The following is a 27,516-nucleotide window of genomic DNA, read 5'->3' as shown; positions in this document are numbered from 1 at the left end:
AATCATCTCTTTGGATATTTGCAAGAAAATCCAACCAAAATTAAGGCACACAGGAATGTTAAAATAAATCAACAATTTAATTTTTTTTTTAATGAAACTAGTGGTTCTTTAAAAATTAAAAATACAATTACCATGTCATCCAGCAATTCCACCTCTGGGTATATGCTCAAAAGAACCGAAGGCAGGGTCTCAGAGATTTCTGTACACCCGTGCTCATAGCAGCATTATTCACCACAACCAAAAGATGGAAGCAACCCAAGTGTCATGGGTCAAATGTGTCCCCCGAAAGTTCATGCACTGGAAACTTGGTCTCCACTGTAAAGTGTCAAGAGGGTGTGAAATCCAATCATGGTACTTGAAAGGTGGGGGCCTTTGAGAGGAGATTGGATCGTGAGGACTGTGCCCTCCTGAATGGACTGATCCATCATGAAGTTATGAGTTATCACGGGCATGGTTCTGATGGCTTCATAAGGAGGGTAAGAGAGGTTAACCCTCCTGCTCAGCCCGTTCTCACCGTGTGATACCCTGCATTGCCCCAGGGCCCTTTAGATGGCTCCCGCCCAGAAGAAGGCTCTCAGCAGATACACCCCCTGGACTGTGGACTTCCCAGCCTCCAAAACTGTAAGAAATAAATTTTGTTTCTTTATAAATTACCCAGTTTCGGGTGTTCTGTTATAAGCGACAGCAAACAGACTAATACACCAAGTGTCCACTGACAGATGCATGGAAATGCAAAGTGTTGTATATACATGCAAGAAATGTTATTCAGCCTTAAGATGGAAGGAAATCCTGACACATGCTTTAAGATGAATGAACTTTGAGGACATTAAGCTAAGTAAAATAAGCTGGTCACAAAGAGCCAAATACTACACAATACCACGTGTATGAGGGACCTAGAGTAGTCAGATTCATAGAGACAGAACGTAGAATGGTGGTTGCCAGGAGCTGGGGGAGGGGGCTACAAAGCTAGTGTTTAATGGGTGCAGTGTCAGTTATGCAAGATGGAAGAGTTCTGGAGGTGGACAGTGGTGACGGCTGTACAACAATGTGAATGTACTTAATGCCAGTGACCTGCACACTTAAAAATGGTTAAAACGGTAGATTTTGTGTTACGTGTATTATAACATAATAAAAACATTTTTTGTTTAATGGCTAATACTATTCAAATAGTAGTGGGTGATTCTGTAACTATATCAAACCCATCTAGCCAGGACAGCACTTTATCATTCATCTGATTTTCGAAGGATTCTTTGTAACAGTTCACCTTTGTATCAGCACTACAGTTACCTAGTCATGAACCACAAACCCAGAATTTACAGTCAAGCTCAAACACCTACTGTGGTTTGAACTTCAGATGATAAAGCTGAATTTCCTGAAAGTGATGAACAACTCAAATAACTGCCTCACAAGTCTCCACGATTAGTACCAATTTACAGCAAACAACTAATAAAGAATACTAACTTGCACTGTTGGGAAGGCATTTTTCTGATGCCAAAATGGTACCAAAAATAAGCCCAGCTGTCCTGAAAACTTTTTTAATTTGAAAAGACAACATGTCTTAATGTTCACCAATAAAGCACAGAACTTAACAGAGCTCTGTCATAAGTCAACTCACATTACATTTTCTAGACATGTTTTTCATAAAAGCCAATTTTGAAATATCTGAAGAAGAGGTAAACTGGATCCAGAAATCAAAGTCTACTGCATACAGGAAATGAGTAACAATCATTTCTAATTATTGTATCTCTGTCAACATTAACAACACAGGAAAATTTGGATTACACCACAAAAGAAATTTAAATCTGGTGCAACTAAGGCTTACAAAAAGCACATGTAAGTGCAGGGCCCCCCAAAGCTCTTACCTCTTGGTGATCTGGCTCGGCTCCTGCAGATCTGGGTCCAGGTCAAAGACCTCATTATCCAGCAGCCTTCGGAGGGTCACGTCTGCCAGCTGCTCCATGATCTTAAACACTTCATCCAGGTTCAGAAACATGGAGAAGTCACGCTCCTTATTCTGCGTGGTGATTCGGATGGTATCCGTTAGAAAGACATTGGATGTTCTTTCTAATTTTTGGATATCAACCCAAGGGACTACAAGTTTAACTATAAGAGAAAAAGGGAAATGCATATTAAACCATGAAATTTCAGCTAAACCTGAGAGCACCAGCAAACAGCAGTCCATAAGCAGAAATGCAGATGCCTTTCCTACCAGAGCAGGAAAGAGGGCACAGGTCTGCTTGACAACTGCTGGTGCAAACCCAACTCATGTTCTAATTGTTTTCTTAAAGATTAAGTAAAATGTCCCAAGTTTCTGGCTACTGCACACTGCCAGGGAACGTCATTCTGAAACACCAAGTAAACAACGTGTAAACTCTCGAGAATATTTAAACTTAAATAGTCATGCAAAAGTTTCTCTAACTATATAAATTATGGTTTGAAAAACAGCATTCATGGCACAAGTAAAAGAAAAAAAGGAATATAAAAGAGGATTACTCATAATCTCATTTATAGAAACAGACAACATTTAGACTGTGTCAAATGACAGTTGTTAAGAGTCTTAGAAAAAGCATGAAACTTTTAAAAAAGTAATACAGTACAAATGGTACATTTTAAAAACAAGTGTTCTGTTCTCAAAATGTTTCTAATACCACAATAGCTAGTTTGTTAATGCAGAACAGGGAGAACATGGTCTCACATCTGACTGGTTGGCTGTATCGAAGAGACATACACAACTACTTAAAATGGTAAATGCTACCAAATATTAGGAGTCATTTATTTTTTTCCAAATCCTGTTCTCCTAACACAGTTAGGTTTAGTGACAATCATGAATGAGTGTCAGAAAATAATTCATTTTCCTTTCCAATAAACTAGTGAATGATTTAGTGTCTTCCTTTCTAACATTTATTTCCACTTACTTGGCAATGCTGTTTTCAGTGCTTTAATAATTTTAAAAGGCTACATTTATACATCAGCCTTGGGAATAAGTTTCTCCAGCTACTTTTAGTTGTTATCACATAAAGTCTTTTACACACACACACACATACACTCCACGTACACCATCAACTTTGGTTCACTAAACGTCTACTTTATGAGGAACCCTGCATTTAAGGAGCTTGTTCAAACAGGGAAAACAGACATTCAAACAAGTAATCAACTTGCTGACTTGATGGGACACAGCACAGAAACACAAATATGGCACACATGATATGGAGATGACAAAATCTGAATGGGGTTTTGAAGGATGAACAGGAGTTTCCAAATAGGTATAAGGTTGAGGAAAGGAAGGAAAAGCAGGTGTTCACTTTGAGAAGCATTTCAGGAAAAAAAAAAAAAAAAAAAAACAGGGATAGCCAAGATGAGGTCAGAGCACATGCCAAGAGTGGGGAACAGTTGTGGAAATAGGGTGCATGTCCTGGAGCATCAGAACAGGCTGGTGAGCTGTAAAGAAAAGGGGATACCATGTACAGGAAACTGGCCACGGGGGACACTGAAGAGGAGCCATTCCCATTGGTTCTACTTGAAATATAAATGCAGAAAGAAAGAAAAAATAACATACACATATATGTACACACACACACACACACACACACACACACCCATACCACCCAGCATGGACACTTGAGACAATATTCAGCTCTGGAAATAGTTTCAATGGGAATGACTTTTTAAACATTCAATATACAATTGACACTTCTGGCTTTTCTTTTTCACCTGGGAATCCCACTGCCAAGGACAGTGCCAGCCACTGGATAAACATGCGAGAATGAATCAGTGCCTGAATCTCAAGGGGACCCGAGGGAAGAATTCCCCTTCCAGAAGCAACTGTGCATCTAGCCCCTTCTCCAGGGGACGGTCATGACCTTCAGGGCTGGGAAGTTTTTAAATGCCCCCTTGTGTTAAGAAGCAGGAATATGTTCTACTCGCTGAGAAACACCTGGCCATCAGTTATGACAGTGTATTCAAAGCAATCTACAGGAGCAAACACGCTTTAGTAGCTGCAGCCAGTGAGCTACACAAAAAAGTTCCTTAAGGCTGCAGAGAAAATGAATTCTCTCAAAATCGAACCCCCTGGTAGTAGGAGCACATAAAATTAATCATGTATCACCTGTTGTCATCCCAACCATTTCTTCAACTCTTCTGGTGTCTAACTCTCACGTGAGTGGCCCTTCTCGGGGGCTCAGCCCCCGAGGGCTGGTGTTGGCTGTGGAGGACCAGCCCGCCCTCACTTACGCTCCTTGCCCAGGAAGAAGGAGTAGAAGCTGAGGTGATTGATGCTCAGGTACAGCCAGCCCTGGCGGGGCACCCTGCCCTTCCAGCAGCAGCACGAGTAGTAGGTGACCAGCTTCTCCGCCTCGGGGAAGTTGAACCTGGCCTCGAACTTCACCAGGGCTTCTCGGAACTTCTCGGGCTCCTCTTCCTGCTCGGCCAGCCTGCTGCTCGTCTCCTCGGCAATCAGAGCCTGACACACAGAGATGACAGTCCCTGATTCAGCAAGTCAGGTAAAGGGAAGGTGAGGGCAGGGGTGGGAAGCAGAAGGACAGAAGAGCACTGAGGGACACCAGGTGTCTGGAGGGGTGGGTGCTGCTTCAACCGTCCAGCCCCCAGAAACGCAAGGCAGCGGCAGCAACAAAGAAACAAACGGGGCCGGGGTTGGAAAACCCACGTACAAGTCTCACTTGCTCAGCCACGTGCGCAAGTGAGGCTTTGGGCGATCACTGGACTTCTGAGCCCCGTTTAGCGTCTAAATCCTCCCTGCAGGGATATGAGCATCAAATGATTGGCTCAGACGTGTGAACTCACTGCATTAACCCTGAAGAGCTACCCAAGTAGGAGTCAAAAGTTAGTCTTTGTTTAAAACTTCATGCATATCTCCCTTATTAGGTTCCCAGACGTTGGTATATAGCTAACAGCTGCCTGCCTGTATGATGCCTGCTACGATTCACTTCTTTGTGCATTGTATAGTCTCCAAAGGTGGAAGGGAGGACATCGGCCGAGGTTCCCAAGGTCAAAAATAACTTCAAAGCACTCAGGTCAGTGGGGAGACCAGAGGAAACAAAGCACCTGAGCCTACAATTGTTTTGCCAATCACAAGTAACAGTAAGTGTCCTCCAAAATCTGGGGCGGTGGTAGAAAGGCCTAGAATTGAAGCCTGTGGCCTCACTGCCGCCATCAGAATTCTGATTCCCCATTCCTGGGAGCTCACCGCAAAATTCTTCACTAAAAATATCTTCTTGGTAACACTAGGGCCCCAGGCCTCACTTATGCTACTCAATTTAAAAAATACATTTATAATTAAATCCTTTTATTTATTTTTATTAGCATTTCTCTTATTTTTGTTTTGTAGGAATCTCATAAAAGGCTATGTCCTTAAGACAAGACTTCTTCTGGGGGGTTGCCACCAAACCTTGCACTATACAAGCTTTTTAGAAATTGAACCTGGACGTTGACATTAAAATAACACTGTAATTTAAAACTATTTTTAAGATAAATCTGAAGGCTGATCAAATCAAGTGATTTTCATTTTCTTCATTACGTTTTTCTCTATTTTCCAAGTTTTATTTAACAAGACATCATAAACTCAAAGTTCTAATTAAAAAGATAATTATCTTTTAAAAGCATACCTAATACACCATAAATGTTTTGTTCTCCCCTTGCTTGGGAAGTGAGGCATGAAAGGGCTCTTTACGAAGGCTCCAGAGCAAACAGGCCTGGTTGCAGAACAGGATTGGTGGCTCCCGCCACAGCCACGATGGTGGCTGTACAGACCTCTGTCTTCCACGGACTGTGGTGTCTGGTCACCGGCACAGCTTGGAGCGAAGGGATTCTTTTTAAAGTTTGCAAAGTGTTTGAATGTTCAAGATGTGAGCAGGAAAGCCCCAGCTCCCAGACCCTTTGAAGTTAGCCAGAAGACAGAGAGCAAATGCCACGCTCTGCTTCCAGGCTCAGCCCAGGAAGGCCCCACTCCCCAGACCTGCCACCTCAGGACCTCTTTTTTTTTTTTTTTTTTGGACATTTTAGCTTCAAAGTGTCAGGGATCAGAATATGTCAGCCCACAATATGCCACTTTGGCATGAGGAATATTTTGAGCTGAAGACAATCGAGAAATAGCAGACACCAAAAAGTCTCTCTGCCCTCCCTCCCATTTGCCTAGAAAACGGACATAATTTCCATTTGTAACAGTGTCTCCTTCTCCCGTACCAGGAAGGGGACTTTTGACTCTTTATCACCAGAGACAACTCTAGAGAGAGCACTGAGAGGAACCTACCTAACAGGCCTTACTAAAAGAGCCCTTGTCTTGCGCGAGTTTCCCCACAGGTGCATCTTCCCACAGTGTGCTGCCCCAAAGGCCTAAACCCCTTTGCCTTTTTCATGTCACTTCTCTACAAATTTATTGTTCTTCTTAAGATGCTACTTAAGCCCAAGTCGCACCCACCCCTGTGAGTCACTCATCACTGAGTTTCTGCCATGCGCAGGCGGGCGGGCTGCCTGCATTCAAATAAACTCTGCTTGTTTTTCTCTTGTTAGTCTGTCTTTTGTCCGTTTAATTTCCAGGGCCCCAGCCACAGAACCAAGGGGGGTAAAGGAAGAGTGTTCTTCCTCTACGGAAGCTCTTCTAAAACCATTACAACAAAAATGAACGTCCTCTCTCCAAATTAAGAAAACAATCACTGTCACCTACGTTACACCAAGAAAGATGGAGTAAGGGTGAAAAATGACCATGACAGGGCATTTCTGTAGCTAAAGCCCAGTGCAGCCTGACCCAGGAAACTGAGCCACAGCCAGTGAGACCAAGCTGAGGGGGTGACTGAAGTGCTGGACACGTCCCCCACCATGGCCTGGACCCACGCCAACCCCAAAGACCAAGGGTCACAGCATGAGGACACCAGGCAACACTGGCAACTCAGGAGGACTTTGCTTTTCACCCGATTCCACAAAGGCAGAGGGTGCTTCTATTCTGTTCCTCTAAAACCTAAAATTTGCTCTGATACCTCTACTAAAAGCCGTAGCACTCGAGGTGTTGGAAAGCCAGGTTTTTAAGGAAGACAAACAAATCAATGCTCTAAGGAGGAAAAGTGTTTAATGAAAGAGTTAAATTTAGAACAAGAAACCATCTCTCCCTGCCCGGTAAGGTTTTTAAAGCACCAATTACACACAGTGCTATCGCAGTGAGACCAGTTATATAAGACTGTAACACATAGGAGGTATCAACAGGTACCTTGCAAAATATTCCTCTCTTACTGAATCAAAACTTAATTGGCTTTAATTCCACTTAATTTACGTACTGTAAGAATAAACATCCACTTTTAGCGGGAGGAAAGTGCTAGGTCCAACAAAAGAGAGTGGCAAGATGTCACAGCTGCAAAAAAGTTGGGAGTAACTAATTTGAGGAATCAGGTCACGTGCTGCTCTGCAAAAACACAAATTTTAACATCACAGGTTTTTTCCTGAGACAAAGAAGGGCCTTCTCTTCTGTAAAAAAAATAACAAAAAGTAGGCCTGAGGATGAGGTCATTTTTCAAAAAAATTTCAGGTCTACTTTGCTCGACTGACTCTGCAAAGTTCAACAGGAGACAAGTCTAGTTCACTTGGCTTTATGCATTAGACCAAAAGGCTCAGCTAGACTGGAGGAAACTGCTGGTATGCTGCAGTGTTCACAATGCCACCAGAAAGTTATAGGAAAGATGGGAAGATGAAGACAAATATTAAAATCAAGGGACCTACCTTTACCTTCCCTTTGACAAAACTGGCAATGTCGTCTTTGTTATCAAAGACAGACAAAGTGTGCAGGAGATTTTGCTCCAGCCAGTCCCAGTGCTGGTTTATTTCCTCTAACGTTGCACCTGGATTAGAACAGAAAAAGACAGAGATTTAAAAATGAAACAAGAGTAATTCCTAGAACGTGAACTCATTTTCCAAAACTGGCATGAAAACTTGCGTGTTTCCCATATTTATGTTATTCAAACACCCTGGGTTCTCATACCCTGGGTCCCAGTTTGCCGGCTGGAAAGGAAGCCTCCCTCCACCGGAGCCGTGGTCCCACTGCAGTGGGCCAGCTGAACAAGAAAGTCACCCCTGGAACTGTTCTGGGACTGTCCTGCTCACCTCGCTAATGCACAGAGCACAACCACCTCCACTCAATGACAGAAATATTTGTAATTAGACCACTGTTCCAGCATGGAACAAGCCCCGAGTAGTAGAGCAATTCTGAACAGTCTCGCACAGTTTCCCCCATGAGAACAAGGGTCCCTCCAGTGGTACCCACGCCCAAGTTCACAGAGGAGGGAGCCTCTTGCAAGGGCTCTGCCGGCTGCCTGAGGGGTTGCTATGGCAACTGGCAACATTACACACAAGCAAGAGCCTAGGAAATGGACAGGTTCTCATATGCATTCTCATATCATTCACAAAATATCCCTCAAAAACACACATAAAAAGAGGTCTGATAGTACATGTTAAAACATAAACACAAAAGCATGAAATCATACTTAGTAAGTTAATTTTGTTCAAGGGCAACTAAGAAAAATCACCCCAGTATTGAAGCTTTCAGCAACACTGTTCACAATAAGCTTAGACATCTTAGTTGTCTATAGTTCCTCTCCAGGAGCTTCCCAGTCATCTCCATTGAACGCTGGGCACCTTGGCACAGGGATAGTGTTCAGCTCCTAGTGAAGGGCCTGGCACACAGCAAAGTCCACTGACTGGAAGGAAGCGCAGTGCTAAGACAAGGCCCGTGTGCACCAGGTAGGTACTTCCAGTGCAGTCGGATTTCCAAAGCAGGCAGCAGGAGATATTCCAACCCCAAAGAAATGCGGGGCTCCCAAACAACAGTGCAGAACCATCTGGCCAGTGTGAGAGGCACAGTGGTCACCAGAGCCCCACCCCACTTTCCCAAAAGCCACACAGGCCTCTCATTAGAACTGAACTTTCTCTCTGTATGTTACTTGCAGCCTTCTTGTCCCCAGAGTGTAAATTGTAAGTACCCCATGCAAGAGACTGCCAGAGGACTCCTTCTGGACTGTGGACTCGCGGTTCATGAGTATGAGGACTATTGCTCTGACTGGGCAGTTTGGGAAGGAGTAAAAAGAACTGTCTAAGAGAATACTTCATAAGGAAAAATGGGAGCTAAAACCAGTGGTACTTCCGTCCCTTGTATTCTCCCAGAGCGTCTGCGTGGCTCCTCAGCTGGTGAAAACATGCTCCACATGCATCTGGCTTACCTGCCTCTGGCTTAAGTCTCCCTGCCCCATCAGCACCCCCAGATGGCCGCTGTGTAGGTGTCAGTCACAAAAACACCCCTAGACCTGGAGGGTGGCACTGGTGTCTTTGTACTAGGAAGGCAGCTCACCACGTCACCAAGTCAGGTTCCACCGAAGCTGTTAACTTGCACAGGCACCTCGAGGTGGCCCAGGCTTTGCTGCTGCCTGGCACTTGACAGCCCTCTCTTTCTCGGTCTTTATCCTTCACTATCCATCACAATAAAACCAACTACTCAGAATACTAAAATCTAAGTGAAGAATGAGCTGAAAAGGGAGTATCTTTATTGGCCTTCAGTTTTTTGCTCTATATTTTCATGTACTTCCTCATTTATCAAAAAAAAAAAAAAAAAAAAGAGTGAGAGGAATGGGGAAGATGGAGAGAAGGGAGAGGACTCACCTCTCTGGCTGAGTCTGTTCCGGTCACTATCTCATCGATCTGTAATGAAGACTGAAGGAGGAACGGAGGCCCAAATACTCATCCAAGGTCATGCATCAAATGAAGGGCAAAACTCACTCCCTACCACCTTCAAGCACCCTGGGGTCCTCCCATAAAAAGCTCCATTTGAATTTTTAAGCATCATTTACATCACCCTTAGTTCCAGTACTAGCTTCGGCCATTCACTAAAAGAGCTACCCTGTGCTTGCCCTGAGTGAGCCCCCTCTCCCCGCAATCCCATCTTCCTGAATGTATCTTCCCGGACAAATGTACAGTAAGTTTCCATTTATCTTGCTACTAAAACACATAGCGGCCAACATATTTAATGGTTAACAGCTTAACCACATGCATCTTCCTCAACTGATAACTGTAGATACTATGAATAAAATTATAATCAAGCCCCCAACCAGCCAGTCGCAGTGCTGGTTTATTTCCTCTAACGTTGTACCTGGATTAGAACAATGTGGAATTATGACCTGATACAAAGTCATCAAAAAACTAGACTTTTGTTCTTTAAAAAATCCTTCTATCTACTGGGAAGGCGCTTATGAGAGGAAAAGATCATTCTAAAACAAAACCAAACCTACACCTAGAAAGAGCTGCAGTTAAGTTTTATTACAATCTACCCTGCTCCTGAATGTAAGACATAGTTGTGTGCCTCTCCCAGCAAAGACAATCAATATGATGAAATTTTTCCACCCTACTGTCTTCTATTTCCTACAAAAGTTGCCAAACAGCAGGGAAATTTTCCAAACTATAATTTCCTCTGCAGGGAAGTCTTATGATGGGCTTCACAAATACCATAAATCAATGCAAGCCAACTGCACATCCGTGACCTCAAAGGCCTAAAAAGGAAAGTCACTCAATGTTATGTCACACAGCACAGATCTGAAACTATACTATAGCAGTGTTTTTCAAATTATATGAAATAGCCCATCCGAAAATAGCTCTAAAACACACACATACCCACATACACCCCCACACACAATGAAACAGAAAATAGAATACATGCCACTTTGTAAGGGTAGCTATTGATTTGTGAAATGTTTGCTAGAGTTATGTACACACACATAAAGATATTTCTTTTTTGGTGGCTGGCAGGTATGGGGATCTGAACCTTTGGCCTTGGTGTTATAACACCATGCTCTAACCAGCTGAGCTAACCAGCCAGCCCTTTGACTTATATTTGACTGTAGGTCATGGTCAAAACATGTTTAAAAGCCACTGCATTATAGACATACAAGTGGTGGAAATGGTAAAGAAGAGAAAATAAAGTAAGAATTTGTCATCCACTGAAGAAGCAGAATAATAAAAAGCCTACAAATTAACTCAGTACTAGAGCTCTGTTCCCTCTGTTTCTGCTGCAGGCCTTCCAAAACCAAGGCAGAGAAGAACTGTTAATATGGCCTGAATTTTATCTCCCCAAAATTCATATGTTGAAGCCCTAACTCCCAATATGACTGTATTTGGAGATACGGCTTTAAGGAGGTAATTAAGGTTAATTGAGGTCATGAGGTTGAGGCCCTAATCCTATAATAGGACTGGTGTCCTTATAAGAAGAGGAAAAGACCCCAAGGATGTGCATGCACAAAGAAAAGGCCATGTGAAAACAGCCAGAAGGCACCATCTGCAAACCAAGGTAAGAGGCCTCACCAGAAAGCAACCTCTCTGGCACCTTGACCTTGGATTTTCCAGCCTGCAGAACTGTGGGAAAATTAATTTCTGTTGTTTCAGCTCCCCAGTCTGCAGTATTTTTTTTTTTATGACAGTTGCCTACAACTGAAATTTACAGGAATGTTACAGATTGTTATAGAAGTCCACTTAGCAAAATTATGCTGTCTCATTAAGGCTCCTAATTTTGCAGAAAAAGAAAAGACTTACCCATTTCCTAAGAAAATTAAAGACTAGCGGATCTTAAACTTTACCCATACAAGAAGCCAAAAGTCAGATTTACAAATTCCTATCGAAAACTAAAATTCAATATTGAAAACCTCAAATAAGACCACAAAACAAACAACACTGATGATTTACCAATAAGCAACTCCACATTCTAAGAATAGACAACCAGAGGTTGCCAACAGGGGACGCTTTCTGAACGCCTAGCGCATCTCAGGCATTTTGTTGGGTATGCCATACACTTAATATCATTTGTCTTCATGAAAATATCACAAGGTAGATGCTATCACTTCCCTTTTCTAGGTAAGAAAAGCAAAGTGAAGAAAAGAGCTAAACCCCAAGGCAGGTGCACTGGACTGTGAGGGCCATGCTCTGCCTGTGACACCACCACGGTCGGGAGCTCCCAGGAGCTGAGTCACACTGAAACTCACATGCAGTGTTTATTCTTCTAGGTTTCCCCAGAGGTATGTTCAGGAAACAAAACAAGCATCTCATTGTCTATACCTAGTTTCTGCATGAACACAGCCACAAATAACTTGATCCAAGCTTCAGTTTTAAAAAGCAACTGTTTCTCTCTGCGTAATATATATCCCACTGAGTTAAGCGCCTTCTCCAACCACCTAAGTCCTGTAGTTGACATCTGTTCCTTTGAAATGGAAAAACATTTCTCTACTGGCCAAACACTAACCATCCCCTGTTTAAATGCCTGTGCTAAAAATCACAGAAACTACAAAGGAGTTGGTTAAAATAGTAACTGTCATGGCAGTATCCCCCTAAATTTCACTCAACACTCATCCTATGCAGAGTAATTCAGGAGCAAAGAATCAAAGTAAAAATTACAGACGAGGGAGAAAAAGAGTTGGTCCAAAAAGTCTTTATTTTTCCGAAACCTCACATTCTAAGTGGATACTGTAACATCTACTCTGTAAGTACAAAGCAATATCTTTATAGGAACATGTAAAAGTTCAACATCAACCTCACACCATTATAAATTACAGGATTTTCAGCCGTGTATATTTCTCACTATATAAGGGATCTTCAAAAAGTTTGTGGAAAGATTTGTATTATCTTTTAGTTCTATTTTTCCATGAACTTTTTGAAGTATCCTTGTACAATTTAAGCAAAAAAAAAAAATTTAAACATTTCTTTTCACATTACTTCGTTGCCTTTTTTGGCTTCAAATTAAATTGAGTTTGTAAAACTTTCTTTTTACATAATTTCCTTACCCTTTTTTGCCTTCAAATTAATGATTCCCTAAAAGTATTTACAATAAGTGAAAAACAGAAGAACTCAATCTTTTCACTGGAAGTAAAATACATTTTTCATTTATAATTAAAATAATCATTCAAGTGTCTTTGTTTTAGTACCACTAGACACACTTCTCAGAAACAGAAGCCGGAATAGAAGACAGAGAAACATTTGACCTATAACCAAATGAAAAATCAATTAATAGAAAAAGAACCAAAAATGACACAGACAACAGAATCAGTAGACAAGGACATAAAACAGCTATTATAAATATACTCCGTATGTTCAAAAGGTGGAGAAAGGCAGCAGCCTGGTGAGAAGCTACATAAAAGATATAAGAGAAGACCCAAATCAAAAGATGAAAAAAACAGTATCTGCAACAATAAATACACTGGCTGGGCTTAAAATTAGATTAGCAATCGTAGGGAAAAAAGACTAGAGAACTTGAAGACATACTGATAGAAACTAAAATCAAAAATCAGAGGGAAAAGGGTCAACAGCAGTTACAAAAAGAGCTGAGATCAGTGAGCTGTGGAGCTACAAGAAGCAAGAGCCTGGGGAAGGGGTTGCGGAGAACAGATAAGAAATAATGGCTTATGTTTCATCAAGTTTGATGGAAATTTCTAAAAAAGGTACAACCCCAATGGAGGAGTGGGAATTTTGCAATATCTAACAACACTTCATATTCATGTACCCTTTGATCCTGCAATCTCACTTCCCAGGATCTACACCAAAGACTCAGCAGTAAAAGTACAAAATGACTTAAGTACAGGATACTTTCTATCCAAATGTGCATCCGTATAAACTATGAATAAACTATGGTCCTTTTATGCAATGAAAGATAGAAACAAAGATGAAGACCATCTCCCCACTCTGGATATGTTGGTAAGTGAAAAAGGCAAGGCATAGAACAGAATACGTAAGACCCTTGTGAAAGAAAGGTGGGGATACAAACACATACCGTAAATTTGTTTGACATCTGTAAAGCACAGCAGCAGAAGACAAAGCCAGAAAAAGAAAGAGTTCTCTATGGCAGAGAGAAGGACCCAGGGAAGGGGCTGTGATGGCTTCTCTACAAATATTTTACAGACTTCATAGGTGTGATTTAAGAATCATGAAAGTGTTTGACTTTTTTTAAAAAATGAGGTCAATAAGGGAAAAAAAGCAAACCTTAACAAAAAAAATGGATAAACCTAACTTTATTAGATTATTAAAATAATTACTGAAATAATTACACAGAGAAAATAACTATTTTAAATACTATTTTGACCATACGTATGTAGTTAAATATATCCTAAGGCCAAATAGAGTTGCAAAAACTTAAATTTCATTCAAGTACTGCTGTTAATAGCAATCCTGGTATTATTTAACAACATAACTACGTAGTTGTATAGTAGAATTGGAAGAGTAAGTACGAACGCATGATTTCTTTTTCTTTTTCATCACACATACTCAAAAAGCCTTGGAAGTAGTGACAACCCAAGAACACTGAGCAACCTACAACACACACTGCAGTTCCTAAATGCCATTCCCCACTAAGAGGAACCGGGGCTACTTGGAGGAATGGTCGATTCCAGAAAGGAGGCAGGAAATGGACAAGATGAGCATTTAACATCTTGCTGGCCAGAAAGCAAGGAAGCCCTCAGAAATGAGCGAGACAAAAGCCACAGCAGCCACAGGCGGGGGCTCTCTTGGGCAGAAGATGGCACAGCCTGCAATCAAAAAGGACAGCAATTAACAGAAACACACTGAATATATAAAAACAATTCCCAGTTTACGGTGTTCACTGTATAATTCTCTTGACCTGTCTGTACGTTTGAAAATTTTCATAATGAAATGTTAGGAGTAGGAAAGCTTGACTTTAGAATGATACTACAAAGGGAGAGAGAGGAAGAGATTGTGAGAAAAGAAAACTGCAACGAAACAAAAAATAATTCACTTGTCATCGCTGCAGATAACCAGGGCACCAACTCCTCACATTAACAGTGGCAATTAAAGGGCAAAAGGAAGCATTTTCCCTCGCCCTTTCTGAACATATTGTCTTATGGTGACCAAAGAGCCCTAGTTGATGAGGCAAAGTTCTTCTTCATAGACGAACTCAAGCTGACAGTTGTAAAAGAATTAATCAAGTCAGAAAAATCACCATTTCATGATCCGTAGAGGAAAAGTGAATTCAGGCAACAATCATAATGGATATAAGCATCAGACAAAAGCGTGACAGGCAAGGACGCAATGGGAGCTGCCACCCGAGCCACAAGCCAACCTCAGCACCACTAAGAGGGACACCCAGATGACAGGGGCCTCCACGGAGGCTGCAGAATAAAATTCATGGAACCGCCTATTAAGTATTCTTCCTAAAAAAAAAGCTAGGACCTAAGTTTACTTAAACCTTTGTAATAAGTAACTTGTAGTGTTTGGGAGATATGAAGGGCAGAGCTCTGAGTTACATGATACCTTGAGGAAGCAAACAGATAAGTGCCCCATCCGGACATTCTGCAAAAAAACTGTCCCAACTTCTTTAACAAGTCAATGACATGGAAAAATAAAGGGAAGGGAGGTTAGGAGAGCAGAGGCTTTCTTGACTGAAAGAGACTTTAAGAGACACAACAACCAAATGTGGTGTGTGGCTCTTGTTGTATACTGGTGAGAACAGCCCAGACCTAGGAAGGATTTTGGAAGCAAGCAGGAAGACTACAGATGGACTGAACACAAGTGCCACCAAGCAAACGCTATTAGGTTAATGATGGCATTGCAGGAACATAAGAATGGCCATATTTTTCAGAGACGTTTACTAAAATACATAGGGGTGAAATATTACAATTTCTAGGATTGTAACTCGGGTGGTGGAGGGGAGGCTTAGCGAGGAACAGGTAAAGCAAGATGGACAAAACCTCGATCCTGAGGCATCCGCACAATGAGTCTGCAGGATTTAATTATATAGTATCACTACCTTCAGGTATGTTTGAAAATCTTTGTAACAACAACAACAAAAAAAAATGAAAACAACTTCTTAGCAAAAAAGGCATAAATATGGATAACTAAGCCTCACCTGTGAGAAACGTAAAATCAGAACTGAAAGCAGAGCAAGAAAACAGAATTCCACACTCCCTGAATTTCCTTATTAAAATCAGGTCACTCCCAGCCCAAGGCAATTCAGACATATAAAGTTCTAGTGTACACCACAGAAGCCAGAGAAACAGCAACTCTGAAAGGAGCCCTCTGGGACTTCAAGGAATCCGGAGGGACCAGAGCAGGAGGACACACCCGCCGATGTCACACCAGCAAAAACAGCCTCGGAAAAGCCACTCCCAGCAGCACAGCAGCTCACGGTGCTTGGCCTCTCCTAATCTGTTGCTTCCTGATCATTAAGGAATCATTTAATTAAAAGTCATTTACCAAAATCATCTTCATTTGAAACCCATAAGCCCCTGTTAATTTCCCCTCATCTCCTGAAAACAAAAGGGGTTAAACTAGATGTTCGCTAAGATCCCTCCAGACAGTTTCCTTTGTTACACAGGTCATACTCTGTGCAGAAGTTAGGCAACCTGTAAGATACTAAGGAAAAGTTTGATGCCAGGTTTAAAAATATTTTTAACATCATTTTTTGACCTCACAATGTGCTTGATCTAAAAGTTTGACTCCAGCATTTACCCGCTTTTTCAATAACTATAAATAATATCCCTAAGTGAAGGACACCTTCAGTGAGTATAATGATTTGAGCATAAGCAAAATTACTTCATATTTAAAACAGAAAGAGCCTGGTGACAGTAACTCCATAAGAGAAAAGGAATGTTAGCCACGGCACCCCTCAGCCATTTCCGAGCACAAACCCCACACGGAAAATTCCAGGCAGTGTTGTTCTAAGGAAGTGCCGAGCAACCAGAAACAAGGGACAGCCCCCACTGCCCGACCTCAGAGAGCGGCCCCAGAAGCAGCTCTAACTTTCCTCCCGCTGGGCTGCTGCCAGACTTTCCTGGAAGCACCCAGGGAGTGCTGTTCTTGACAAAACGATGTGGTTGGCACTTCCTTGGACACCCTGGCACCAGGTTCACAAAGATGCTAATCTGATCTACCCTGGAACATTTCCTCCCTTAATAAAATTCTCCCCAAAGACAAAGCAAACAGTGATGCAGAACACAAGAAACCAGAATGCCAGCCACGGTCAAGGGCAGGGATAAGGGACTGTGCATCAGAGAGAACACCCTGAAAGAACACCCTGTCACCGCCTGTGCCCGCGTCACCCACGTGGCACCACTGATACCCGATGTGGCCCTGGCAAGTCCCTACGTTCCCTGCACCTTGCGCTTCTTCCCATTCCAAAGTCAGATAATCATAGCTCCTAATACGTTGTTGAGAGGCTCATGAGGAACGCATGGGAAAGGAGAGCATTTTTGAAACTGGAAAGCATAACCCCTGTGATTCTCAATTTTGAAAAATATACTCCACATTTTGAAATTTTAAAAGGATTTTTTTTTTCATTTTCCACATCTAAACTATTAACTAAGTTTTTCAAACCTAAACACCTACCCTCTCCAAGATGTGGAGAAGCCCTGCCCACCCAGGGGAGGACAGTCCCTCCTGCTTGAACACCCCGGCATGACGCCCATGCATGATGTACCCAAGTCTCCCCCCTACAACGTGCCTCTTCCTTTTCTTCTGGCTTCCTGCTCTCCTCATTGCACTCAAGACCTTGGGCCAGATCTCGCAAGCAACGCGAAAGCTTTGCACTTATGCTGCCAGAAACAGACTCGGGCAGTCTGGAGTCCAAACTCAGACCTGTAAAGACATGAGTGCTATTAAAAGGCCATCTGTCCAAAGGCTCGACGAGTTTCTTATAAAGCTTCTGCCACCTCAGCCATGTGTTTGAGAGGACACTCACCCTGGCAGTCTCTAGGTGTGGCAATGGAGAAGTCTTCTTTTAGTAACCAGAAAGGACAGTCCACCCCATGCCTCCATTAACCTACAGTACAAGGAGTCAAATGATTACATAACCAACCCATCTCTTGGATGATCTGGGCAGATCATTCAAAGTCCTGCAGTTCTTGCTTCCTGAAAACTGGGCAAGGACAATTCACTCAATGCTCATGGCCATGGTAAAGAATAAAATGCATGTGTTGATAACACAGCAATAGCACTGTTCCTACCAAAAGGAACATGGAATGACTGCATCTCACACAGGAACATGAATGGCTAACTCGTACCCTGGCATGGTCCAGACTCTTCAGATGCAGGAAAGAACCATGGCTGACTAAGACCGGCAGACACAGAAATGGCACCAAAGTCTCCTTGTCCTTCCAGGGCCCCAAAGAGGTCTTCACAGCTCAGACATCGATTCAGCCAAAAGCCAGTCCACCCACAGTCTGGGGCCCAGACCCTCTAATCATCTCTGTTTCCTCCACCTTCTGTCTCTTTCCTCGTCCCCTCACCTGATTGGACTTAGCTCCTGAAATCTGCTCTCCTGCTACCACACACCATGTCCTTGTTTCTACTTAGGTGGCAACCATTAGATATCTGACTTCAGAAAGAAAGCAGACATACAATGGAATATCATTCAGCCTTAAAAAGGAAGGAAATTCTGGCACATGCTGCACCATGGATGAATCTTGAGGACATTATGCTTATAAAATAAGCCAGTCGCAAAACAAATACTGAATGATTCCACTAGCGCAAAGTCCCTAGAGTAGTCAAATTCATAGAGACAGAAAGTGGAATGCTGGTTGCCTGGGGCTAGGGGAGAGGGGAGTAGGGAATTAGTGTTTAATGAGGACAGAGTCTCAGTTTCAGGAGATGAAAAATGCCCTGGAGATGGACGGTGGTGCTGGTTGCATAATACTGTGAATGTCACTAAAGTGCACATCTAAAAATGGTTAAGACATTAAATATTATGTATATTTTAAAACAATAAACACTTTTTTGAAAGAAAAAAAAATGACCCCTGTTTTGCAAATTCTTCGATCACTCAGCAGTCATGAGCAGGCCCACACCCTGCCCGGGAGTGTCCTTGCCGTGGCTTACCAGGAAGGGCCCAAGGAGTCTCCTCTGTAATTATGTGCCCCACCTCCCTCTCAACATACAGGAGTCTCTTCTGCTGGGCCTCATCACCCTCTTTTCCGTACTTTCCTGTTTATTCACCCACCATGATTTACTGAGTACCCACTGCACGGGCCAGGTTCTGTCCTGGGCCCTGGACGGTCAGTGGCAAGCAGGACTCACAGAACGTTCGCTTCCATTTGGGAGGCAGGCAAAAACCAAGGGAAATGACAGTAGTAATGAGTGCATGCCGGGGAGGGGACACAGGAGCTCTAAACGGAATGGCAGGGCATGCTCCTCTCTCTGTCCACAGCCTCCCAAACCACTCACGGCCACTCTCTCGCAATCGGTCTTTATGCACAGAAGCCGGTAATCTTTACAAAGTCTTGGGATTCTTTGGTCCATGTTTAGTTAACAATAATAATAATAGCAGCAACTTATCTCTCCTTCTACCTACAGTCATCCACAGGCCTCGTTTGCCAAATAATAGCATAGTTCACCCATGAATGATCTCTCTATCACTTCCACCTCTGCAAAAAAAAAAAAAGAAAACGTATTTTCGAAGGTTCTCCTATGTCTCCCCCTCCTGCCATTCAAACAGCCCAAATGACATGAAGACAGAAGTCACTCATGCAGGCTACTCTTCCTGTCTCTACCCACGTCCTGGTGCCGCCCAGGCCCTTCCTACGGTTCTTGTTTGTGCTTTAGCTGAGACTTCAAACTCTGGGCAGGGACCCTCTCTCAATGCTCAAGACACAATAAAATATTAACTATGGTGAGTCGATAACACAGACCACGATGCCCAAGTAACTCCCAGAAGAGGCCAAAGTAACTAAATTGATACCACAGGCCCAAGACAGAAATACAATTCTCTCTGCTTTAATCCAAGAAAAGTGCACTGAAAACAACAATTTCTTACTCAGGGGACCTTCTGTGGGTAAGATGACAGCAGAAACTGGAGCATTTTCTGCAGACCTGGCCTGCATCAGGCCCATGGTGAAAATCTAGCCGAGTGAAAACTAAAGGAGACAGACCCTGGCTCAGGAGAGAGGTGGTCTTGGAATTAAATCTGCTCAGGACCACTACGTTGCTGGCGGGTGGGGAGCCAGGGAGGCTGGCACAAACTTCAGGGCAGGCAATCTGGCCTGCCAGACTCTCTCCTCCGACGTCAGTGCCAATATAATGTACAGGATAACAATGCCTGTCCATGGGTAAGATGGGGAGAAACAGCACAGCAGCCCTGCAAACACTCCAAAGCAAAAGAAAATAGACAGGAACAGAGGGCTCCAGAGACAGAGATGCCATCCTAGGAGAAAACAAACACTCAGGAAGAAAAGGAAATTCTCACGAATGCTTCATGCTCCAAAACCTTATTACAAGAACATGAATTCAATAAAACAACAGCTCACAGATGAGATGATGAAATAACAGAGATGAAAGGGGAGACTGTGGACCTAAGAACATAAACTAAGGATCAAAACAAGATAACAAAGTCACTAAATAAGTTAAAAGCAGCAAGCTATGGAATATACTGCTGAAAATGGAATTATTATCTCTGAAGGAAGAGTTATGAACAGAATGGAGAGTACAGAAGAAAAAGACAGATAAAGGAAAACCGAGATGAAAAGCAAACTACAGCTATCCAGCATCAAGTGTCCTTGAAGTGGAGAATCTAAATATAATACGTGCACAGAATCACAGAAGAAGAGTCCCTGAAATGATTAAAGAAACCAATCTGCCGATTGCAAAAGCACACTGTGTTCCAGAAAAATTTAATGCACTGTGCTCACAGAAGCAACAGGCTAATCAAGTTACCAAACTCCAATGATAAAGAAAGAGTCATATGCACAAAAAAGCACACCACTCACAAAAGGAAGAAAAAAATATCAGGCCAGCTGAGACTTCCCCCAATGTCATATCAAATACTACAAGACCCTGGAGCAACAGCCACCAAGTTCTAAAGGGTGGCCTAGGACTACCATACCCAGCCACGTTGTCACTCAAGTCCAAAAGCAAAGGCCAAACATTTGCAAAGGTGAAAACATTCAGAAACTTACAGGACATTACCAGGGGAAGAAAACAGGACTCCAGCCAATTAAGAGAAGAACCAAAATAAAAGTTTCTAGACTGGGAAAGCCATACCCATGTAGAAACAGTAAATCAATTTAAATAGAGAACTTTGAGTCAGACAATGACGGAAAGTGTGGTTACAGGACAGAATGGGAACCACAACGTAAAATTAATAATAAAACTTTTCTAAAATGAGAAATTGAGGAAGCAGGGGAAGAATTCAGGAGTGCTGGCAGCCTTGTCCTGTAGGGTGGGGACTCGACAAACATTGTCAGGATTGAAACATTGTTTTCAAAAGCCACAATGTTAACCTTGTAATGCTTTCAAAAATCTCTTCCCTTAACCTTACCCGAACCTGTTAGAAAATAATCTCTTGTGCTAAACTCTTACTTAAAGTTTTACATTTCTTTGGTTTCACTTCTATTTCTTTCCTTTTATTGAAATTAAATAAACTTAATACTTTATGATAAAATAGCATTGATGGACAAGCTGCATTTTTAAAAAAGTACTCAGATTCATCTTCATTCTATCCTTGCACCAGTCTAAATGCAAAGTCGTCTGGGATAATGTCACCTTCTGTAACTAGAGGTTACTTAGGGTGGCTAGGATTTGGGGTGATAGATATTTTCTTCTTTGTACTTTGCAGTGTTATTTGATTTCTTTATATGAAGAACATATCATCTGCATCATTTTAAGCAAATACAGAATGATTTGTCTTAATTAAAAAACAAAACAAAACAAAATGAACTGGGAAAAGGTATGCCAAGATGTTAACAGTGGTTGGTACTAGTTGGTGAGATACAGACGAGAATTCTCTTCTTTGTACTTTCTGTATTTTTCCAGGGAGGAAAAAATCCAATGTTGCTAGAGAATATGAGGTGACGAAGTTTATGGTGGCTAATAAAATGTTAAAAGAAAAAGCAAAACTAAAAACCTCTATGTATATATGCATATATATAGACAAAAGATTAACACTGGATAAAGGGTTATGGATTATTTTTTTCCCTTCTTTCTTATCTAATTTTTAATTTCTGGAAGGTGAATATTTATTACTTGTATTAAAAAAAAAAGAGACCTTTTGGTTTTGTTTTTTAATAGAAGGGGCTTCTCAGGATGTAACAACTCCCAGCCCCAGAGGGACTGAGTGGTCAGACAAAATGCCAGGTCATGCCCATAGAAGGACTGGCAACCTCAGCGGGAGAAAGTGAGCAGGTGATATCTAAATTCCCTTAGCACCCAGCAACCCAGTGACCCATTCTCTCAGTGCAAATGTGGAACGAGGGGTGAAGACTGCCCTAAGTCAGACACAGTCTCGGACTCTGCCCCATGCCATCGCAATATGTGTACACACCAGGAACACGTTTGTTAGGTCAGAAAACAAGGTTAAGAAGAGAAGGACTCAATTCACACTCAACAATATACAACACCCCAGAACATACCACTCAAAAGCCTGGCGTGCCCAAGCTTATAGCCTTTCTGTGTTTGTGATGGTTAAAAAAAAGAAAGGAAGAAGGGAGGGAGAGGGAGAGAGAGAGAAAAGGAGGGAGAGACAGAGGAGGGTGGAGAAAAGGAATGAAAGAGAAGAGAGAAAAGAAAGTTCCTAAAATCAAATGAGGTTCTAAAGGGGTTACCTTCAAGCTTCAACCAGCATGCAGATATATTCAGCATGCTTAGCTCTTAAGGTTTGGAATATTCCAACTAGAACAAAACTCACCAGTGGCTACGGCCCAGTAAACGTCTGATCCATTCAGTAACTCACCACATGCTATGGGAGAATAAACCTGGGACCCAGGTACTTGAAGCAGAATTCGAAACGGAGCGACCCGTGCATTGGAATCCAACACTGCATCCAGAGCACCCACCAGGCGACCTTCAAAAGAAAAGAGAAAAAAGTGCATCCATGAGCACAGGGACTGACCAGTCCAGCCAGCCAACATGCACGCTCCCTGTGCACACGAGGCAGAGAGAGGTCACTGTCTGAGCAGGCTGGCCAGCCAACATGCACGCTCCCTGTGCACGCGAGGCAGAGTGAGGTCTCTGTCTGGACTCTACACTGGGGCAGCGCGTCTCAGGTCATTTTTCGAGCTCCATGAGGTCAAGGGCTCTGGCTGCCTTGTACCTGTTTCCCCAGCATCTGGAACAGGGCTGGTGTTTACAGGCACTCAGCACCGATCTGCTGAACCAATGGATGGGTGAATGAGGGACGTTGGAACAGTCCCCTACCTAGCTAGCTAAGGCAACACAACTCAGTAAATAAATAAATAAGAACCCAGACTCCACCACTTCCAAGTTGTGTGTGGCCTTAAGCAAATTACTTAACTTCTCTTTGCCCTGGTTTCCTCATTTGTAAAATAAAATTATCAAGTATACCTACCCCATAGGGTAATTAGGAGAATTAAACGAGTTAACATATCCAACATTCCAAGTGCTTAGACCATGCCTGGCCCTTAAGAAGTACTATAGAGGTGCCGTTACTACTATTTCATCACCATAATCCTCATCTCAAGTAAGGTATTGCGATCTCTCCTACTCCAGAAAGGCACTCTCCTACTCCACAAGAACACGCACCAAAGTCCCACACACACCACAAAGCAAACTTGTGTGAAGCAGCAGCGTTCTGCAGTGATGGGGCAATGTCAGGAATCAATGCAGGCAAAAAAGAAAAAAAGGCCCCTCCCCAACCTCCCACTGCCTGGGAATCAGGATGGCTGAGATGAGTAAGCCCCTCCCCCTCTTCACACAATCCCTAACAAATAAGCCCTCAGTCAATACAAGCCACACGGTGCCTGAGCAAGTAATGTGCTTGAGGGGATTCCAAAAGGTTCCTGGGTGGGAAGGTAGAATGAAAAGACAATGTGAACCTTCCCATGAATTTTTTGAAGGCCCCTTGTATATGTTTGTGGTTTATTAACCACCTCAAATGTAAAGAAAAGTTGAATCATGAGGGAGTGAGTTACTGACCTCACACCCCATCACCCCAGATATCCCAGTGTATCCTGTGTACAACCATCAGATTGAGAACATCAACACTGATACCATCCTCAGATCCCATTCAAATGTTGCCAAACATCCCAGCAATGTCCCTTATCAGGATCCATCTCAAGACCACATTTAGTTGTTACATTTCTTTGGACTACACGGTTCTGGAGAAGTCTTCCCGACTTCCATGACTTCTGAAGATGACAGGCCAGTTAATCTGTGGCATGTCCCAAAGTCTGGCTTTGTCTGATGTCTTGTCATTAGATTCAGGCTGTACACTGTTGGCAAGAATCAGAGAAGCGCAGCTGTCTGCTTTTCATCACACCACATAAAGGTGGTGGGCGATTCCGATTTGCCCAATTCCTGGTAATGTTCGCTTTGACCGCCTGACTAGGACAGTGGTTGCCAGGTTTCTGTACCATAAAGTTATTCCTCTTTCCCTTTGTAATGAACCAGGATTCTATGGCAAAGTACTATAAAACTATGCACATTTCCCGTTCCTATCAAATATTCCATTTATTCACTTATTTATATCAGTGTGGTTTCATGTTTTCCTACTTTATTCAATGGATTATAATTCATTACTATCCGTATTTATTTTGATGCTCAAATTATCCCAGGTTCAGCCAGGGGGAAGCCCTTCGAGCTGGTTTCTGTGTCCTTTGGACATGTCCCCATCACTCTTCATTTCTGGTACAGTAAAATATTCCAACTCCATCTGTACTCTTCCTGCTCCAGCTCTGGAATTGGCCATTTCTCCAAGAAGCCCAGTTCCTCTAGTGAGAAATGGTATATAAAAGCCAGTATGTGTGGGGCTGGCCAGTCAGCTCAGTTGGTCAGAGCGTGGTGCTGATAACACCAAGGTCCAGGTTTGATCCCTGTACTGCCAGTCACCAAAGAAAGAAAAAGAAAAAGCCAATATGTGGGAAGAGTTCTCACAGCTAATGGGGTACCCCCAGGACCCTTGAGAGGACAGAGCTAGGGAATATATGTCTCTGTGTGTGTATGTATGTATATATTTATGCACACACATGAACACAATTATGTGTTGATACATTCACATGTATTTGTATTTTTATACATAATCTACATATAGAAAACTGCGAGTTCACACCAATACCTCCAACTGCGATCCAACATCACAGCGGTCACTCTTGTTTCTTTCCATGTTTGCAGCTCCTCCCCTCTCCAACACTGAGAAACCAGGCCTCCAACATCCTTAATATGTTTACTTACCTGATTAAACCTCCTATTACTACCAATATCCCCCACCCCAGCAGAGGTCCTCTTCACCCTGTCCAGGCTCCAACAGTCTATACACCCCACCCCTACAATCTCCTTGATCTGCCCCACTTGATGGCCCGAGGGGAGGAAAGAAGAAAGGGCACACGAGCTTTTAAAGCAATTCTTCCTTAGGCTGCTCAGAATTCCTGCCTCCTCCCTGGTTTGCTCCTGAGTTCCAGATGACTGAGGGGGCCAGAAAGGTGTATGCAGGGATAAAAGGCCTGCCACTTTAGTGCAGACTCTGAGCAGCAGCTTAGAGGAGCTCTGTGAAAGCTGCATTTGCATAATATTAATAAAACAACATGTTTGCCTATCAATGATTTAAAGATTGGGGGGTAAGCAGTGATGGAGAAGCTGATGAAGATTAGAAAAAAGACCCCCCACCCATTCCATGTTCACATACACTTGGCACTTCCAAGAAATTAAGAGATCTGCTGTAGAACCTATATCTTGTTTGGTAAAAAGAAAAACTCTGGGGACTTTAGACAACATGAAAAGAGAGAAGCAGGGAGAGAGTACAGTTAACTAAGAGCAGTCACAACACAGAAGTGGTGATTTTTGACTAGAAAGAGTGGTGATTTTTCTCTTCAAGACTTAGGTGCTTTTGCAAAGGTCAGGATACTTTATGCCAAAAAGACCAACCCAGCCCTCCAACTGGTGGGAAGGCTGGTAGGGCAGTAACCCAAAAGCCACAAGGGGACTTCCAGTTCCAGCCCCAACATGCAAGAGCCTGGAAGTCATCACTCCCATCTATACAGAAAAAAAAAAGCTGAATAAACCAAAAATCAATGATGTTTCTTGGACTCATGAGAGAACTGAGGTCATAGGTCAAACCACAACCCCAAAATCTAAAGAGAGATAGGGGATTCCTGAGAGTCCTTCTGGCTTTACTGTCTCATCTAAGGATGTGGGGGGACTAGGAAACACTTGCAAAGGTCACAGCCCAAGGACACTGAAGACTGAGGTTTACTGATAGCATTATAGAACCTTTCTCTTCCCCCACACCTGACCACCATACCAACAGGCTCCAAAATAAGGACAGTGGATGGCAGCAGAAAGGCATGCAAGACTCAGTCTCTGTCTGAGAAGGAGTTCTTAAAGAAGCCCAAAGACAAAAGGGGAGACCAAAATGAGAACACCTGAGGAATTTGAGACCTCTGGCACCTACAGCTGCTACCTACGCCTGTGTTTAAACATTAAACACAGCCCATGTCCTAGCCAGAGCAGCACAAAACTCACACTAAAGGACTATTTCTTCAATTCCTATTACCTAATATATTATGTCTGGCTTTTGACCAAAAAAAAATTACAATGCATGCTAATAGGCAAGAAAAAACACAATCTGAAGAGATAAAGCAAGCATCAGAATGGAACTCATATAGATCTTGGAATTATCAGACAGGGAATTTAAAATAAATATGATTAATAGGTTAAGGACTGTAATGAAAAAGCTAACAATGTGCAAGAACAGATAAGTAATATAAACAGAAATGGAAACTCTAAGGAAGAATTAGAAAATGCTACAAACAAACAAAAATATAAAAAATGAAGATTGCCTTTGATGGGCTCAAGAGTAGACAGGACACAGCCAAGGCAAGAATGAATGAGTTTGAAGAAAGATCAACAGAAACTTTCCAAACTCAAAAGCAAAGAGAGGAAAGGAAAGAAGATCTAAAAACTGTGGAACAATTCCAAAAGGTATGAGATCTGCATAATTGGAATAACAGAAAGAAAAGAGACAGCCATCATTTGAAGTAACAATGGCCAAGAATTTTCCAAAATTAATGACAGACACCAAACCACAGATCCAGGAAGCACAGAGAACACCAAGCAGGATAAATATCAAAAAACCTGCACCTAAGGTATATCATATTCAAATTGCAGAAACCAGAGACAGACAGAAAATCTTGAAAGAAGTCAGAGGGGGAAAAAAACAACTTATGAGAAACAAAGGTAACAATTACAGCAAACTTCTCATTGGAAAGCATGCAAACAAGAGAGTGGAGTGAAATATTTAGTGTTGAAAGAAAAAACAAAAACAAAAAAACACCAACCTAGAATTTTACATCCAATGAAAAGGAGAAATAAAGATGTTCTTAAAAACTGAGGAAATTCACTTAAAGCAAAACTAATCAGGAAGAAATGTTAAAAGAAATTCTTCATGGAGAAAGAAAATAATATAGGTCAGCAACTTGGAGCTACATGAAGAAAGCAAACGTGTCAGAGAACAAATAAATGAAAGAAAAATAAAATCTTTTATTTTTTTATTGTCACTTGATCTAAAAGATAAACGTTTAAAGTAATAATAATAGTAAAAAA

General features: G+C 42.3%; 1 protein-coding gene across 2 annotated transcripts in view; it reads right to left on the bottom strand.

Moving 5' to 3' along the window:
- The window catches only part of TBC1D8 (TBC1 domain family member 8), a 106,812-nt gene that overhangs the window by 37,394 nt on the left and 41,902 nt on the right, over positions 1-27,516 (bottom strand). Inside the window, exons 2-5 of one of the 2 annotated variants that reach the window (XM_063078109.1) lie at positions 22,649-22,804; positions 7,723-7,841; positions 4,231-4,459; positions 1,863-2,103 (exon numbers count right to left, since the gene is read on the bottom strand). In XM_063078109.1, coding sequence (XP_062934179.1) covers positions 1,863-2,103; positions 4,231-4,459; positions 7,723-7,841; positions 22,649-22,804 — 745 coding nt within the window. The remainder of the gene's footprint in view (positions 1-1,862; positions 2,104-4,230; positions 4,460-7,722; positions 7,842-22,648; positions 22,805-27,516) is intronic. The other variant, XM_063078110.1, reaches the window with a different exon arrangement.

Source organism: Cynocephalus volans, chromosome 14 (assembly GCF_027409185.1).
Source record: "Cynocephalus volans isolate mCynVol1 chromosome 14, mCynVol1.pri, whole genome shotgun sequence".
NCBI lineage: Eukaryota > Metazoa > Chordata > Mammalia > Dermoptera > Cynocephalidae > Cynocephalus > Cynocephalus volans.
This window is presented reverse-complemented; position numbering and strand designations above follow the sequence as displayed.